We start from the raw sequence: 18,621 nt of genomic DNA on the forward strand, positions 1-18,621 counted from the left end.
AAAAGTAACTGACGCGTCTATGGTAAATAGGCACTTCGTTCTTGGGAAGGAAAAATCGTCGACCTTCTTTGGGAACGCAAGAATGTCTCGTTCGTGGTGTGGCGTGTGCGCTCCATGCGTCAGGATTGAACAGTATTTAGGTTCGAGTTTATTCCTGGTAATTTAGATTGTGAGTTAATTAAAAAATTCTGTTCATTCGTCTATCAGACTCTGGACAATTTTTTTGAATGGAAATATTTGTGCTCGCTTTCTATGGGTATTATATAACGTAATTTTTCTTGTTTATTTTTCTGTACATAGATATCCTAATTTTCTTTTTGATTCTTACCCAAACCACACTTCCATTTTTATGTTAATAATAATTAATTCATAGTAGTATCTATATATATGTATGAAGTATTGAATTAGAAGAATTAGAATTAACATAAAAATAGAAGTGTGGTATATATATAAATAACCTTTCTGGTTAACTTTCCAAAAAAAACCAAGTCTCCCTCAAAAAATTGTCTTGAAAATCAAAGAATATTTTCGTCTCAAGCCAGGGAAGACGGTTGCTCATCCCCTGACATGTATCATAATAGACGATAAAATACATCGTCATCGTTTGTCGAAGAGTTTAGTTAGCGCCTTTCAACTGGATGTTGGAATTTAATTCTCGATTTTCTCCGCGGTCGCGGTGTCGAAGTACCCATCGGCCAAAACGTTTCCACGGATTCCAGGGCCATGGTTTCGAAATGCAATTACAATCCTACGCGTCAGATATCACGGAGGACGAGAGGTGCCGGTGATTAAAAAACTTTAGCGATTCTACGCTGCCTCGCATAGGAAAAACCGGAAAGAGGGACGGACGGGGGCGAGGGTAGGGGGAGTGAGATAGAGGAGTGGTCGTGGTTCGAAACGCCGGGCCTCGGTTAAACCATGCATACGTAAATGAGCCCACTTTGCCAGGATTATTCCCGTTTTTAATTCCCTTTCTCGTTTACATCAATAAACGCCGACCCAACGAGCTGTTCTCAGCGAACGAGCAAGCGCGTCCGCTTGACGACGCGAACACGATAATAAACTGCTACGCGCGAACAACCCCCTGAAGAAACTCACCCCGTGAGTAGTGGACTATCGCAGGAGAGCGCGGACGTTGATATTTTAGGGGAAAATTGGTGAAATTAAAATTTTGACATAATTGTTTGTTCAACTCTTGTTCTTGTGTAGAGTATTACCACTATAGTCGATGAATAGTCTTTCAGAATGAAAATTGGTAAACGTCTGTGGCTTATTTCGATGTGTATTATTTTTTTGAAGAGGGATAACAAAACTTAGCGAGTTCTATTTTATTTCACAACCGTTTTATTTTTGAATACATCATTATTTTATGAACTCTCCTCGACACTATTAATTTAAAATTATACCTCGAGTCTCGTTCCAGTGCTCAATGACCTTTCGTCTGGCTAATATCTACGTTAAACTTAAAATGTCTTCAATAAAATATCCTAACTATTCTAATTGACGTTCTCCAATATTTATTTTCATTTTCACATTTAACCACCGAACTGGTCGATCACCCAACATTTAACACCGAAGTGGTTCCTCTGTATCTATCACTTGACACTCTAGAATCGCAAACATCGAGTGGGAAACCGGTTTCTATAGCAAAGACGTACTCGAGTATGGATACCACCGTTTCAAATCAGTCCTTCGTTCTGTAGTTTCCAGGCTCGTCCAGCTTTCAGGCATGTCGAGGCATTTCCAAATAATTTTGTACGTTCCATCGTTTTTTCAAATCACGTTGTAACAGATATACATCTACATAGTGTTCCACAGTGTTCTAGTCATTTTACAGTGTATTCCGTGACAGAAACGTTACTTAGAATCTTAAAATTATCTTAGAAGCTTAGAAGCTTTGCTATTCCATTTACACCTTTGACGAGTACCCTTGAGATTTCGTATGTGCGTCCGAAGCTCTCAGCGGTGTTTTATCGAATCCTTTTTACGGCGGACGTGTGTGGTTTACTGTTTCTGGAGGGAGGCGAACTTTTCTTTTTTTTTTTTTTATAGGCTTTTGACGTTCAATCTGGAACTGATACTCTGCACTGTCCGTTCGAGAACCCCGAATTCGGAGCTTGCGAAGGTCCTTTATCGTCCCATCAGAGCCTTGACGTTTCCAGAGGAGAGCGCTCTTGGTGTAAGTGCGAACTCGAGCTTTCCTCGTTTATAGCCAAGATAGCAGCAACGATTTTGCTCGGAAAACTATTCGTTTCTTTAGAATCGTATTCTTAGTGCGAATTTAATAATTACATCTCTTCAATCCATACTAAAGTTCAGAAACTAGACAAATCGTAATAAATAAAAGACTCGAGTGCCAGTCTTTTTTCTCTTCTCTTTTTCTGATCATTCACGCTAGATTATTAGCTTGTCCTGGTCGTCAACTAATGAGTACAATTTTTTCTAACAACAATTAACTACAAATTAACAAGCTTATCATTTTTGTTTTCAGCTGTTCCTCGCACTGGCAGTACCTTTGGAAGACCCTTACAAATCAATATCTTTAGCGAACTTTTTCGAAGGTTCCTACAGTCTGCCAACCAACGTATCTGAGGAATATTTCTGGGGGGAGGGCAGACAGACAAGGGAGAGAAGAAGCCTGGACAGGTCCACGGTTTATCAGGTGTTGGAGAACAAATTCATCAGGTGAGATTCTTCACGGATGATTAACCTCTATGAATCCAGTCTAGGCAGCCGCTTTTGTTAGATACGTTGAATCTTCGGTGGTTAGCGAGCCTTTGACTCCGATATTCACACAGTAAAGCCATCATTATCCTCGCTGATGGGGAAACAGGACTTACTCGATTAAGGGAATTGTCGGATAACGGAACGTTCGCATTTCTGGAATTTACGTATCCATATTCGCGATTGAATAACATAAATGTGACTGGCAGAAATATGAACGTTGTAAGCGTGTAGTGTATAAAATAAAAAAAACCAGGATTAGAATTTTAGGTGACGTGAATCCACTTCAGACGGTCGCGAATGTGTTAAAGTTCTTTTTATCATACATCAAAGTCATCCAACCATTGTTTCGTCTCAGGAGACAATCTTCCCGTTCAACAGTCTCGTTTTTTTTTCGGCTTCGATAACCATTTCAACTCTCTTAATTGCAACTACGTTGCCTCGTGTTCACGTTCGCGTACAGAAAAAAAGGCTGGATAAACGAAACTGTTACATGCGGAGGCAGATATAGGTACACAGCGGCTGACCTAGAAGTCATAGTGGGTCAGAGACGGTCTTATTTTATTTTTCACTTTGCTCCCCTCCCGCCCCTGACTTTCTGCGCAGCTACGGATATCAGGGTCACGAGTGTCTGCTGAGGGCAATTTGCGAAACTTCGGAGCATTCCTTGAGACATAACGGGCTCATCGGTGACATTTTGCATGTGATCTTCACGTAAGTTTCCTTAGTAACTCCACTTTCGTATTATACTGATCCTCGTCTGATAATCACCCCGCATTCCAACTTCTGGTGTCCATTGTATTACCTCGCCATACAAGTCCGAGTAGAATTAAACATTATTGCGTGCATAGTCTGAACAAGCACATTTTATTTAATAGTTGTTTCTTTCGTATCTCCAGGTATTTATAGTTAATATTTTGTGTAACACAAGAGGCTTTAATTGAAAATTCAAATTTTTATACCGAATAAATTATGTTTGTTCAGGCTATACATATTTATAGGTTATGCATAATGATAATGATCAAACCTGTTTATTATGTAACCCTATATTAAGCAACAAGTTAATAGATAAAATAAAAGTAAAGGGCTATTAGAAGTTTCGAGTTAGGAAATTCAAGGGGCACCAAAAGTCCCGAGTTAGAAAACTCAATCTGATTGTACGATTATCCTACAGTTTTATGACATACATGTCCGACCATGAATGTATAGCTTGAGTGCCTAAAGAAAGTGCCTGTGGGCGTGGCTCGAGCGTGGTGGGGATAAGCCAGGGCTAGAGATGTACTTTAACCATTGGTTACTGCCTGAGATTGTTTAAAAGAAGCAAGACTCGAAGTGACACGAATGTTCATATTTATTATCCAGGTTATTTAGCAGTTTCCACTTCCATGACATTGTCAACGGACGCTTTAAATTAAAAAAGGATAAGATCGTGGAATTGGAATTGCAATGATAAGGGTAGAGGTTGAAATTGGCGTCGTCCCACCGCAGGGATCTTTTCGAAAATGTCGAGCTCAACCCCTCGAGGTTTTAGGTTGATATACTACCCCGTTAAATATTTGCAAACATATTTCAAATTTACGATATCTTATCAGACGGCTTCTGACACATATTTTCAGACTTCCTTCCCCAGCTATAGGGAAACTTTTTCATTCGTCAGATAAAAATTGCGAGGACTGATTCTAATAAGGATCAGAATATTTCGGAGCAGTTAAAGGTTAAGATTCGTAAATATGTTACTTCCAGTAACTTGTCAGGTGTAGTTGCTGCGTTTCGGAAGCTAATATTTAGAATAAAGAAAACAAGAAAATTCTCGCGTTCCAACCCTCCCCAAAACACCAGTAAAGCTTCTCTCCGATTCTCCGTATCTCGCCTCCCTTTCTCGAAAGCCAAAAATACCCCAGTCGGGCGCCATAAGTCTACCACCGACAGGGTTCAAAAAGGTATCCACAGCTCGGCGTGGTCTCCGCTCGGGCATTGTTCGCGCGGCGGCGTAACGCGCTAAAGGACTCGGCTGGAAATTTCGTCGGCGCGACCTCCTTTCGACTGGGTAAAAAAAAAAGAAAAAAAGAAAAAAAAGGAAAATAGAAGAAAGAAGAGCCAGGCCTTTTTTCGGCCGGTCCAAGGCGGCGCAAATTGGAGTAGATACACAGACCGTGTAGAAAAGCAAATTTGGTTTAGCTTTCTCGCTTCTCCGCCAGGCCTGTCGGTCCTTCTCGCGTGTGTGCGCGTGCAGTCGGCTTCCACGCTCGTATTTGCGCGTATACGTGTGTGCGTGTGTGCTCGCGCGATCTCGTGGGTGGATAAACTCTCGAGCCAGGGACGTATGAATAAAAAAAGAGAGCCCGCGGGCGGCCCGTGACGGCGCATTGTCGTCGTCCTCGGCGTCGACGACGTCCTATATCCTCGTCGTCGGGGAATTTCCGAGCGGTTTGCCGGCTACGAGGCAGAAAATAGACCGACTTTGGAGGGAGAATGTGTATTAGGACTAGCAACGACGGAGCCCGTTCTTTCTCAGGGTTTTCGGAGTTTCGTGGTTCACTTTCGAGGGAACGGTTACGCTCGGTCACACGGGTCTACGTACACCCTTTCGCTACGGAGGGTGGAGGAATTGAATGGAGACGTTCGTGAAACCGAGTTTTCTCGTGTAAGCGCCGGAAAATCGCCTAATACATGAGTCAGATCGCACGTTGTTACGCCAGCCGACCGAGGGTTGGTTTTTGTAACCGTTCTTGGGGTTATTTTCAGCTGTTTGCTTTCTTCTTTGTATTCACAGCTGATGGTAATCGATTTTGTAGGTGGTGGTGGGGGGGGGGGGGAGGTGATGAATATTTAGGGTTGAAGTGTGGGGATTAAATTGATTATTAGAAAATATCTATAAGCATCGCATCGATTTAAGAAAATTAAAAGAATTAATTTTACCACGATTAGAAACAGAAGAATAATGAATGTTTATTTAACATAAAAAAAAACTACGACCTTTGAAATTTAAACCTTAATTATATTGCAAATTCTAATGCAACCTAATCGTCCCAAGCATCAGGCCTCCAGTTTCGAATAGTTTGTCGAGCGTGCATCGGTTACAGGGCGCAGGAAACGTCGCGAAAAAACGGGACCAGGGGTTAAATTATCATTCCGTGCTTCGGAGAGTGAACTTCTTTAAACTTTTCCTGACGGAAGCGAATTCGCGGGAGGGGTGATTCATGAAAGGAAAACTGTGACTCGCTACGGGAGCGAAGAAAACGTCGGGTGACCGTAGCGAGAAACAGCGGGACGCGTTACCGGGGAGAATAAAAATTGCAAATGAGCTTTTGTTTTGCCGTTGAAGTTGTTATCGCGACGAGAAGCGCGCAGGATGCATTGTCCTCCTTGGGAATCCGTTCGTGCGCGAGGTCTCACGGGTAATTTGAGGGAATGGAACGGCTCGGGCATGAAAAAATCATGGGAACAGCTTATTTTACTTTCTCGCCGCGAACGACGCGTTATTAAATTCGCATGAGCCCTCGCCGTATCGTTTATCAAGGACCACGAATAAATGATACGTTGCCGGGGCACTAATACGTTTCCGTGGAAAGGAACGACTTTGTTGGGACGTTTCGAGATCCTCGCAATTTCCCTCGCTACAATCGAATGGGAAATTGTATTTGTTGGGCGGTTTCGATAGAAAAGCTAGAATGTAATGTTTGTGGGCGAAGCGGTAGGAACAGAAAGGAACTCGTATTCGAGGTGTCGTGTGTGAAATAAAATTTAGGTACAGGACGATGCACGAAATATGACAATTAATATCTATACATATTTTAATAATAGAAGATAGAACAGGTGTTATTTAATTTCGATAGGAAAGAATGTAATATTTGTGGGCGAAGCGGTGGGAACAGAAAGGAACTCGTATTCGAGGTGTCGTGTGTGAAATAAAATTTAGGTACAGGACGATGCACGAAATATGACATTAAATATCTATATATATTTTAATAATAGAAGACAGAACAGGTGTTATTTAATTTTGATGGAAAGCTGAAATGTAACGTTCGCATAGCAAAAAATAAGAAACACGAGTTTGAAAGGCACGAAAAGGGAAAAGTGGAGAAAAGGTAAAGTTCCTGAAATAGGCCCAGGGTTCAAGAAGCTGCGGATACCTATCGTTATTCGACGAGACAATTTTAAATAATCTTATCTGCTTCGAATGGAAGCGGAACAAATTTGAAAGAAAGCGCAGGGGATGCTCGCGTGTTCACGGGTCAGGTGTTTTCGAGCCACGCTCTGATAACGAAACTGCATTGTTTTTCACCGCCGTATCTCTGGGAAGCAGAACTCGCAATAAACCAGAAGGGCGAAGAAACGCACGGCTACTATCTCCTCGAGTCTTTTCGATTCGAAATAAGGAAGGACAAGAGACGGCGTAAAAGCACCCCCGGAGTTTTTACGGCTAGCCAAGATATTCAAGACGAATCTCCATTTTTACGCAAGCATTCCTCGGTGAAATGATGAAATCGCCGGACAACGATGATAAAAAAGAACAGAATTGAGGAGAAGAAAATTCTGCTTATTTCCAAACCAATTTTCTTGCGAGTCCTCGATTACGCTTCCTCTTTTACATGGGGATGGCATTGAGTTTCGCGCGGTTTTAAACCCACCGTCCTGGAGATCTTTAAATTCAATTCTTGGATAAACCACGCGCGATACTACGCGAGGAAACAATGAACAGAAATTTCGTGGCACTGGGATGAAGAGGCTTTCAATTTAATTATACTTTCATCGATCGAGATAAAAGGTGGGAAGGGTTGGAACGAGCGTGAAACGCTAGAGGGAATTGGGATCGTAGGATTTATTAGAAACGTGGCGGGAGACTAATTTCTATCGCTTCTGGTAGAGTTCCTTGGTTATTACAGTTTAATGTTTTATATATCATGTAAGAGTAATCTATCAGTAATCTATATTACTATATCATGTAAGAGTAATAAGTGTTGATTAGAGAAAGAGAAAAATGAACAGCTTAGGTGATACAGGAAAACAATACAAGATACTAAATGACAAATACAGAATCATCCTAAATCCCGGTACTCAAACTGAAAATCAAATCAAATATATCCCTCAAGAATATACAAATATAAATGAATGATTAATTTCTAAAGCTTCGATTAAAAAACATAAGATAAATTATAATAATAGGTTGAATTGCGTGCAAGCTACAAAAAGCAATTAGATAGTTTGATACAGCGCAGGATAGGGATGAAGAAGGATTCAGCTGCAGGGTTTGTTATCGCGCAATTCGGAATTTCGTCTCGAGCGGCCAAAAAAAGGAATCGTAAATAATAATCCCTGGTACGTGGAAGTGGTCCCTGTCGCGTCACGTGACACACCACTCGTTCAACTCCCTCGATGCCCGCAAACACTCGGGCGGCATTAAATTGGCCAGAAGAAAGCATCGTATGACGGCAATTTAATGGCCGTTCGTTAACGAGTTGCACCCGACGTTTCGTCATCCTCGTTACCCTGGCCGTATCAGGCCACGAAAAAGCCCCTTATTATCGTCAGGGTGTATCGTGCATGAACGTACGTTTCGCAACGTTGTTTTCAGACCGACGAGCTCGCGACACGAGGAACTGCCGCAGGACATTCTTCAGGCAGAAGTGGTCGGACGTAATAGAGGCTGCTCGAAGTACCAACCGCAATGCCCCGTGGGACTCTTCGACTTGATTGGAGTCCTCGGTTGAGATCTGAAAAACAACCACCCTTAATCTTGGTTCACCTCGTTGCATTCTCCAGCGGGTAAACATTTTCGATTTTATTAATGGAGTTGACTGAAGAATTTCGAGAACCGATGCAGACGTGTTTATGATATATACGAATATTTCTACAAAGGAACAGCATGCGTGAGCCTAGCGAAACTGTTATTGAACTTTTATTTAGTGTTTCTTACGGTTTTCATTTGAAAATTGACAAAATAACGCCGCTTGTACGTCTTTTGCACTAGGAAGTCTTCTCCGAGAGGACAGAGTATAAGTCCAGCAAACATTATTAGCGATTACACAGGATAAACTTACGTGAGCGCTAGATTTTCCGTTTGCACATTCTATAACGAAATGATACCAAATGGAAAAATCCACCTCCCACCACAAAAATACCCCAGTTCACGCCCTGGCCCTTTTGTTTCCATGTTTTCATTATTCAATTCCGAGTTGCTGGATGCCTCCGATATTCGAATTCGTGGCAGGCGTCGTCGAGGCGTCAGAGAGTTCGCGACAGAGTTCCGATTAATCAGCTCGTAAGCATGCAGCGACTCCTTGGCGATATTCAGGCCTGATCGGCTAATGAATTTCGAAATTGGCCTGTTAATCGATTTCTCTTACTCGACGCTCACTATGGCGTGCATTATACATTGCGATCAGGGCGGACAAGACTCCGTGACGCGGCTCGAGTTTACGAGCAGCCGGAAACTTCGTCGCGCCACCTCCGCCGTTACCGAAACCGCGAGACCTTTCGCGGACCTATCGAAGATCTCGAAAAGGTCTCGTAACTCCCGCACGGTTTTGAAGAACCTCGAGGTAGTTGAAACGTTTGGCAACTTTCGAGCTTTTCAAACGGCGACGCACAGCTTGAATAGGCTCGAACTTTACGCGGGCTTGATTCGATTGAAACTTACCTAAAGCGATATAAAAGCGTTACTATTATGCATAAATGGATTTCTAAATGGGGCAAGTTTGTTCGTATGAAACATATTTGAATATTTGAAGTGAAGCAGTAATTAAATTTAATTGAGGGATACTGTAGAGCAAGCGAAATGTAGGATGTAAAATTTTGTTAACGTTGGAGCCATGAAAATTTTACAGCCATTTGCGCGAGGCGCTTTTTCGAGGATCTATCATAGGTAAAATATATTATAAAAGCAGTATAATAAATAATAAAGAATATCTAGTAAAAGTATATTAATGGTATAGAAAATCGTTCTGAATTCAGCGCACGCAGACGACCATTTAGAGGGATTAAAGAGGGAAGAATTAATTAGAGGAAATTCGTTAGCCCTCTGGTCGCAGCTCTGCGATCAATCTATGCCGAGAATGATCCATCACCGGGAACTCCACCAAACGAACGATGACAAATGACCGGTCGACAAAAGAAATCGAAAGGGAGAGTCCCATTTTATGTCTCACCTGTATTAAAAAAATTAAAGATAGCGGCAGAAGTAGAACTCGTAATTAACGATCAGACGCGACAAAACTGACAGGAACGAAGGAGAATAAAAAAGTTATAAACGACCCAATCGTACCAATATATGTAATTCTTTCAAAATGAACACACCGTAAGCTTCTCAATATTCCATTCTTCTTTTTATAGCTCTACTTATAAACAATTCGAATGAAACTCTAATTAAAATTCTTTTCAAAATTTTAAATGATATTTAACATACGCTAACATTCTTATATTCTACATTACGATCAAACATCTTTGTCTATTTTACGGTACGCGTGATAAATAACAGCATTCATCCTTTCTGGTGTTGAAATATAATTTTTATTAATCACATGCATTGCGGATAAATCCAATCGTTCGTCATCAAGATTGAGGTTTGTCTTTATATTACCAGAGTTTCTAGAGTTCTTTGTATAATGGGTTTCCGCGTACACGTGCGTGACGTAGCGCGCGTTTATCAGCTGGATAGCCACGCATTAAAAGCTTTTCCGGGCTCCGTGTTCGAAGAGGACGAAGTGACGAACGACGGAGAAATTGGATTTAATTTGCTGGTAGTCAGCCTGGTGTTGGGTGTCGTCGCCGATAGTCTCAGCTAAGAGGCTTCAAGGCGACGCGCGTGTACGTCTTCTCGAATGAAGCGTCGGAGACGACGCTGGGGAATCGAATTACTCTGGCTGGAACTCGGATCGTCGTGAATCGACAATTATAGAGATGTCTCGTTCAGCTAAGGGCCATTCGTTAACTTAACAGAAGCTAACAGAAAGGGCTACCGAGAGCATTGTTCCTTAACTTCTCTTCAAGCAAAAAACAGGACCACTGGAGAAGATGGAGGACTCGTAAAAATAAGAGAACGTCTCAGCGAATTTTCCAGCGATCCGAAAACGTGATACGATGCGAAATTTCAAACACGGTAACGTGAAACGGAACTCGGAGGAAGTTACGAATGGTACAAATGCTTCTTTCGATAAAGGAACGAGCGGCAACCAGCGTTCCCGTCGCAAACGAGTACACGGTCCTTAATTAATCGCCCACGCCCAAGGCTGTCCTCCCGTGTAATTCATCTTATCAGCCGCGAAGATTGATTAACGCTACGATTTCGCCGTCCCAGCCCTCTTAACAAGCTACCCTTCAATGGAACCCCATCTCCAGGCTCCCCTGCTATATTTGACAAGACACGGAAGCTCGATTCTTTTCTCGTCCCGAACTTTTGCGCAAAAACCTTTCACACAGGAGTCTCGGCGGGTTGCAAATGAATTTCCAATTAAATACTCGGCCAAGTTTACCGTCAGAGTGTCGTCGCAGGACCGTTTGATGTATCCGTGAACCTGATTCGCCAAAGGAGAAGCTCAGGAGTGTCTTGAGAAGTTCTCGGGGAACCTTTTTATTCCCATCGACCTTTGACTCCGAGCTTTCTACTAACCTACGTAGGCTCACCTTTGAGACCTCCGTGTAAGTTGCTACCGTGCTCCCTGTCTGTAATCCGAAGTCTTTGGCATTGTGAATCTGTTGCAGCGCGGTATTTTCGTCTACCTCGATTGCAGAAATTGCTGAATTTTGTAAGGAAAACTTTGATGTAAATTCAGTTGTCGTAGATGATAATACTTATTTCAAGGAGATTCATTAGTGGAAGGTATTAGGAATATGCAGTAGTTAGGGGCTAGCAGGAAAGGGTTAGTTAGGTAGGAGAATAATAATCATTCTTGTCAGGAAAACAAACATTCAAAGCTTAATGAGGGAACCGAATGTATAACGAGGATGTATATTGAGGTATAATGAATGTATAATGAGGAAATCGAATATGTAGAATAAAAATTTTTCACGTGAGCTCACTCTACTTCTATTTTCAGATATTCTTCTACATACTTTTCTTTACCTCTGAAAAAAAGCTGATTAAAAAATTCGGAACACACTTCACGATGTCCCTTCGTCAGGATTGCACACCCGAGATAATGATATTAAATGAGTCAGATCTGGCATGTTGAGACGAATGCTATTTTTTTTATTTTCTCAATTCATTAATACATAGTATTTCAAAACAATATTCGATGCACCAACTAATTATTCTAACCATATTTTGTATTTTGTTTAGTGCAAGGCACGTCAACTCACTTCAAGTTTCATCTATACTAATCCAGCACGAAGAAACCTAGAAACGAAGAAAGATAAAATTTCGAGCATAGATAAATTTCTGCAGACATCTCCAAAGAATATCCTCAAAGTGCAGAGTTAAAATATCCCGGAAAATGTCCGTTGTCGAACCAGGTGAGGAGTATCGAAACAAAGAGACGGTATCGGACCACAGGGAGGGAAAATTCTGCGGTAACTATAACGAGCATCGTTCAAGGGGTTTCGAGACTTGGAACGCTATCGAGGCAGCCGAGACGTTCGAAAGTTTCAAGGTTCTCGAGCCCACTTCGGTCCAGAGACGGTTTCAAAGCCATAGTTCGGTATTCTTGACCCGTTTGAATATTTGCAAGCAAACGTGTTCGATGTTCGTCGCGGAAAACCGAGGAAACTCCGTTCGATATCTCGATTCATGGCCGATCGATCGTGACGGAAGTTCGTTAACCGACGATTGCAATATTTATACGGGCGAATTGAATCCCTTGACAGCCGGCATTAATTACTTTCCGCGAATTTCCTGGAATAATCCTGGCACCGTAATAGCTTCCATTGATTCGCTCGGCGACTGGGCCGTCGGTGAAATTTGCATGGACGTCGTCGAGGGGGATTCGCGTGCACGCCTTCCGGAGACTTCCGAACTGGCGGCATTCTTTCGCCTGACAGATGATGCAAAAATCGTGAAATGACGTCGAGAAATTCGTGTCGAAGAGCCATGAACTTACTCTGAAAGTTCAAGAAATATACATAAACTCGAACCATAATAAATTCAGTATACCCTCATCTGTACATTGTCAAACGTCACGAATTTTCCAGTAAAATAAAATATCACCTCCAGTTCTGAATGAAAAAATTGTTCCAGACAGATTAGGCTCCCTGGATAGTCGCATCTCCTTGGAATGATATCCCCCTTGGCATGGCACGCACCATTGGCCGACTAAATCGCGCGGTCCCTCAGTTAAGCGGGAAAATCAAGTCCCCGAAGAGGCGAGCCGACGGTGGTCTGGCATCGATTTTCGTTTCTCGTTCCGGGAGAAACGCCTGGCCAACCGCTGCCCTCCCCGAGCTGTCCGGTTTGGTAATCAACGTACCAAGGGGGGTTTAATCGTGGCCGCGGCGGCTTTATTTTCAGCCCAGCCCCAGAACTTGAATCCTATCAGATTGCCTGAGCGTTGCGGGATACACGGCCGCCGGCTTAGCGGTTACTCCGTGACTCCTATGTCTCATAACTCTTTGAAGCTGAAACCACTCACCCCTCTCGCGAGTACGATTGGTTTGTCCTTGGTTTCGCGTTGATTAGATTTCGAAATGGAGTTCCAGATCCTCTCGGTCAGCGGTGCGATCGAAGCCATCGCGACTCCTCGATTCCAACGGAGAATTAACCGGGTCATCCGCGACTCTCTCGACAGAGGTTGTCATCGATCAGCGGAGGACTTTGAAGAATATCGCGACTTGAACCAAAATTTATTCGACGCCGTGATCTTCGGCCACGATTTTTGAGAAAATTTGCTATTATTAAAGATGGAGAAATTACTAATTAAAGTACTCTTGTCCGGTTATGGAATAAATAGAAGCATTCACAATTTCGTTGGAAGAGGAAGTATCAACAGAGGAATTTAAAATCACAAATACATAGAATGGCAGTGAAATTCACAGGCGAAAGAATTATTAATTAAAGTACTCTTGTTGAGTTATGGAATAAATAGAAGCATCCAGAATTTCGTTGGAAGAGGAAGTATCAACAGAGGAGTTTAAAATCACAAAAATATGAAATGACAATCAAATTAACAGATGGAAGAAGTGCTACTTAAAAGACTCTCGTAGAGTTATCGAGTAAATAGAAGCGTCCACAATTTCGTTAAAAGAGGGAGAATCGACAGAGGAATTTAGTTCTTCTAGTGACAACTTATATACGATATTCTTTCCCATAATTAAAAGAACCATAATACGATATCTCCGTTCTTGGAGCTCCAGTTGGAAGGTAGTGATCGAACGACAGAGCAAGAAACTAACAGTGGCGAGGAAAGAAAGATACATCGGTAAGTCGACAGTGACAGAAACGGAAAGAGAATGCTTCAAGGGTAGAAAAAGCGTACGAAGGGGTTAGGGGTGGGAAATGTAAAACGAACGAGGAGGGTGTGACCGAGGGAAGAAACGGGTCGGAATAATCAAAGAAGAAAGGGAGAGGCAAAAACGAGAAACGATATTTCAATCTTCAACCCTGCCACGCCAGCGGGCGGGTTTCTTTTTTGCGGGTCGCGAGGGTAATCCGCATATCGCGGATAGATTTCAGTTCAGGGACGAGAGTGGTCAGACGAGGGTTGCCGCGGCAATGAAAGGAGAAGAGGGGGGGGGGGGGGCAAAGACCCCCGGGTGGGTGGACAGGGTTGATTGTAGCCTGGTCGAGCGAACCAGGAGAGAAATTGCATTTCCCACCGCGTGTATCCGCGAGCCTTGCGTCATTTCGTTTAAACAAACCGCGTCCGTCCGTCGCAGCCAACGACCAACCTTTTCATCTCCCGTTTCGTCGTTTTGCCAGCCAACGGGCTGTTCCCTGTCCTACGGAACCGCGAAACTTTCGTTCGTCAGGAATCGTAGGTTTTGTCGCGGACGCTTTGATCACGACTCCGCGAGCTATTAGAGTCTCGTCAGCGAGAAGTCGACTGCGAGTGAATGTTTTCTGGGAGAAGTGAGAGCAACGCGATGGTAATAAACAAATAACAACGAGGTCCTCAAAGAAGATGGTAGGGTCGACTTTAGGTCGAGAAAATAACTAATTTAGAGTCAAGACTCATCAGTACAATGTAATTATTCATATTTAGGAAACGAGGGATCAAATTGCAAAATGGCGAGGAACTTTTCGATTTCTTTTTACTCGAGGAATCGACCCCCCCAATGATCTCACATTATTCTTATCATTTACACACTGGAACAAGCAAGAACAGAGTTGTAATTACATACAAAACAGAGCACCGATTTAGCTATAAAACTCAACAAAATATTTCTAACCACCTTCGCGTATTACAGTCGCAGTAATTAAGTATAATAGTAGTTTAAACCTTCTCCAAGAGCCAAGATGGCTGACCATTTGAGATCTTCCGTCGAAACTTGAGCGTTCATCAGGCGGACCAGCTCTTAAATGTTTCTTTTTCCCCAGTTCGAAGGGGACTTCGGTACGCATTCTCACGGTCGTTCGAAAAACTAATTGCATTCCGATGTAGCTCGCCTCCCGTGGTAGCTAACTAACACGCAATCACCGACAAAGGCTTCGGAAGCTCTTGTCATCCGCGAACTTTCTGAATTGTAATTCTGCCGTAAATTAACTTTCCCGGATCGCGATCCCTTCCTTTTACTCGCCAGGAAAGTTTCGGTCCAATCATTGGCACGGAACTCGTTCGAAACGAGGGTGACGTTACCTTTTATCGAATACTTTGGTCGTCTCCAGTCGGGAATTAGAATCGAGATTGGAACGGCGTTACTTTCCATTTTTCCACTGGATGATCTCTTGAGTGCTTCAAAATCTATCTCGTGCGCGTTAAAAGCTCACGAGCGCTTAACGAATAAACACGGCATTATATTAAACCATTTCTCCATTATATAATAACAATTCGTTAAAAGGTTAAAACAGATCTACTTAACACAGACGCTGTTGCAATTAAATTATAAAATACTCCGTTTTATCACAGAATTTTACAGAAACAGCGCCGTTATGGCTATTTATAATATCTCTAATGAATTATACATGTCGCTCTGGGATTTGAACTTCAACGAAAAAAGTTGTACGAATATAAATTGTTCTTTCGTTCAGGTTTCGCTGTTGGACTCGTCAGCCTGGCTGTCTCAATGCTCGCTGAAAGTTTCAATTACGGAAATTACAAAATATTTTACGCTTACGATTCGCTACGAATCTCAGTTTGCATGTAAAGTTCGTTTTTATTTCATTTTATTTTATATCCCGGGCTCGTGCAAGCCAAACAATTTTTTTACATTCGGTAGTTTTTCATTTTTTAATTCGCCCGTATATTCCCTTTTTGACTGGGGAACAGTTCTGCTATGGAATCACGAGAAAGCCCGCTTAATCGTCAAACAGTATGCGTCATCGCCAAAGAAGCGTCTTTTAAGTGATGCTAAATTACCAGAACGCTCGAATATTGCCAACGTTCGTCCAATAGAAGGAAAAAAAGCGGGGAAAATCCGCAATAAGAGCAGCGCGACGACCTTTAACCCGATAACTCCAACTAGCGTCGGCGGGGACGAGAATAATTATCACGAGCAATCGATCACAGCGGAACCGTATTGGATTAAAGCGCTATTAACGACTGAAACCGATCGAACGGTAATCGTTGGTTGGGTATTCGAGCACTACCCTTTCCGCTATGTCGTGTGCATGGTAAACCTGTGAGTGGGTCTATCAGAATATTTCATGGGAACTCGAATGCTGAGAGGGAACGGTTACTTGGGTAAATACTTGATTGATTGAATTTTCAAATATCATTCGAATGATATTGTTCAAATATGAACACTTAGAGCGTCAGGCATACTCATGGATATATTTATGAAGCTAAAATTTTGTTCTTATACAATGGGAAAATATATAATAGTAGTTAGCGATAGTATTTATTTTTACAGCCATTTCTGTTCATCAGAATGAATTTTTTAATTCATTAGTGAAAATCTCTGCCAGCCATATATGGGTTACGTCTGGGGTAGGAATAGATTAAATCAACGTATTTATACTGTATGCATCCTTTAAGAGCTCGTTTCAGGTCGCAAAGCAAGACTAAAACCTCTTTCAACTACATATAGATTTAAAAACGCCACAATTGAAACTTTAATTTCCATTCACAGCGGCTGACATGTTTCATGTATATAATCTATTTATGATTCACCTACGCAAAGTGACCATCACCTCCCAGAAAGCGGATTATTAAACAATGGCTCACATTGAGAATCAACGATCCAAACACCAACCCCACGCATGCTCAACTTCATTCTCTCGACATTCTCGCGACGTTCCTCTCACAATGATCTCTCACGATTCCCTCATCCAATCATAGATCCGGTTAATACAGTGCACTTGCGGAAAGTGTATCCGCGAGGATATGCAAAAAGCTCTCTCCGCGGCCGAGTTGGTTCGCCAATTGTTCTCAAAGGCGCGATTCCCGTTCTGTAACGAGATTCCCAGCGCCGGTAGCAACGTTCCCGGCGTAATCGTCTCGCGATGATGCGGTGTAACTCAGCGCGTTTCGTTGCGCGTCGAATGGCTCCGAGTATAAAAGGGTGGAAGGGGGGTTGGTGAGATTCAAAGGCGTGGGCGAGCCTCCTCCACGGGAGAAGGGTGTATCGAGTAACTAGTTGCTCCCTCGCAGCCCTCTCTCGCGGAGCATCGGCACAAAAGGAAATCGCTTAATGACACCGAGCGTCTTAAGTTCGCCCGTTGTGTTGCGAGGCGGGTGAGCGACGGAATGTAATAACGCGCCCGTCGATTCGCAGTCGAGATTGTGTCGCCCGCTTGGCTGCGTCCAGACGCTTCAAACAGAACGATTTAGGGTTCTGATTACCGTCGATCGGCTCCGTGTTTCAGGCGCCGACTGAGCGCAGGTGTGCATCCCCTTTGCTTATATTTCAGACGAAAGGCTTCCGACTCTTCCAAGGGGATGTTTTGCGGGGGTGAGTACCGTGTTATGCGCTTTTGTCGCAGGGGGAACTCTCTTGGAGCACTCCCGCGCAATTAAGGACGCTTTGCTTATCGACCTCGACGACGAGGAAGATGTTGGCATTGTCTTCTGTATGAAAGAAGATTCATAATCTCCTTTGTAAAGAAATCTAATTCATGGATTTGAGAAAGAGGCGTGCAAATTATAACGTGCTCTTCGCGAATAAATACAGTATCGGTATTTGAACATACAAATAATAATATATATGTATACAGAATTAATGAAACAGTATCTGTAAGGTTATAGAAGAGATCTGTGCAGGCTCCAGAAATTCTAAAAGATTCAGAATAGCATACTCCGCTCTAGTGCTTCGATATCTGAAATCTTCCGTTTCGAAGTCCTTATGTCCACGCCTCTTTGGAAACTATCCAACAGATATTGTTACGTTTCGCTGCTTATAAAATAAAACATCCTACCCCAAATAACGTACCGTCGAGGCTCTCGGTCCTGGTACAACCGTTCGAGTTCCAAGACATACAATTGTGGATCATCACCCAGCTTTAAATGAGAGAATTTGTAGAACTTCTAGAAAACTATACTGTTTTCATGGCGAGTAAAACTAATTAGGACCACTGCGAGTTATCAACATGCAGGAAACACTTAGCTGCTACTCTTAGAAAGCGAGATCGACATGAATCGACCTCTTAGCGTTTAGAACGACCCGATATTTGTCTCCCGAATGAATAAATAATAGGCGGTTGTTCCAATTTCGCACAGGAATCTCGTTCCCTCGGAACGTTTATCGTAGTCCATCGTAAAGGCGTCCGGAGGCCGTAAAAAATCCTCCATAAAAGCGAACCACTAAAGAATAAATCTTAAACCGGTCCATAGTTTCGCGTACAACGTCTCGTGAACAAGAATCGCGTCCTCC

The 18,621-nt window shown here is 42.7% G+C and overlaps 1 protein-coding gene across 7 annotated transcripts in view; it reads left to right on the forward strand.

The window, feature by feature from the left end:
* Window positions 1–1,545: 1,545 nt before the first annotated feature.
* Window positions 1,546–18,621, forward strand: part of LOC128886171 (uncharacterized) — a 31,728-nt gene continuing 14,652 nt past the window's right edge. For 4 of the 7 annotated variants that reach the window (XR_008459766.1, XR_008459768.1, XR_008459771.1 and 1 more), the window contains exons 1-4: window positions 1,546–2,179; window positions 2,492–2,685; window positions 3,331–3,438; window positions 8,300–8,490. Coding sequence is in view for 1 of the 7 variants with exons in the window: in XM_054140816.1 (XP_053996791.1) it covers window positions 1,943–2,179; window positions 2,492–2,685; window positions 3,331–3,438; window positions 8,300–8,435 (675 nt within the window). In the remaining 6 variants the exon portion in view is untranslated. Of the gene's footprint in view, window positions 2,180–2,491; window positions 2,686–3,330; window positions 3,439–8,299; window positions 9,623–9,678; window positions 10,683–12,001; window positions 12,163–18,621 lie in introns of those variants that run through there. The other 3 variants (XR_008459767.1, XR_008459770.1, XM_054140816.1) reach the window with 3 other exon arrangements.

Source organism: Hylaeus anthracinus, unplaced genomic scaffold (genome assembly GCF_026225885.1).
Source record: "Hylaeus anthracinus isolate JK02 unplaced genomic scaffold, UHH_iyHylAnth1.0_haploid 11982, whole genome shotgun sequence".
Classification (NCBI taxonomy): Eukaryota; Metazoa; Arthropoda; class Insecta; order Hymenoptera; family Colletidae; genus Hylaeus; species Hylaeus anthracinus.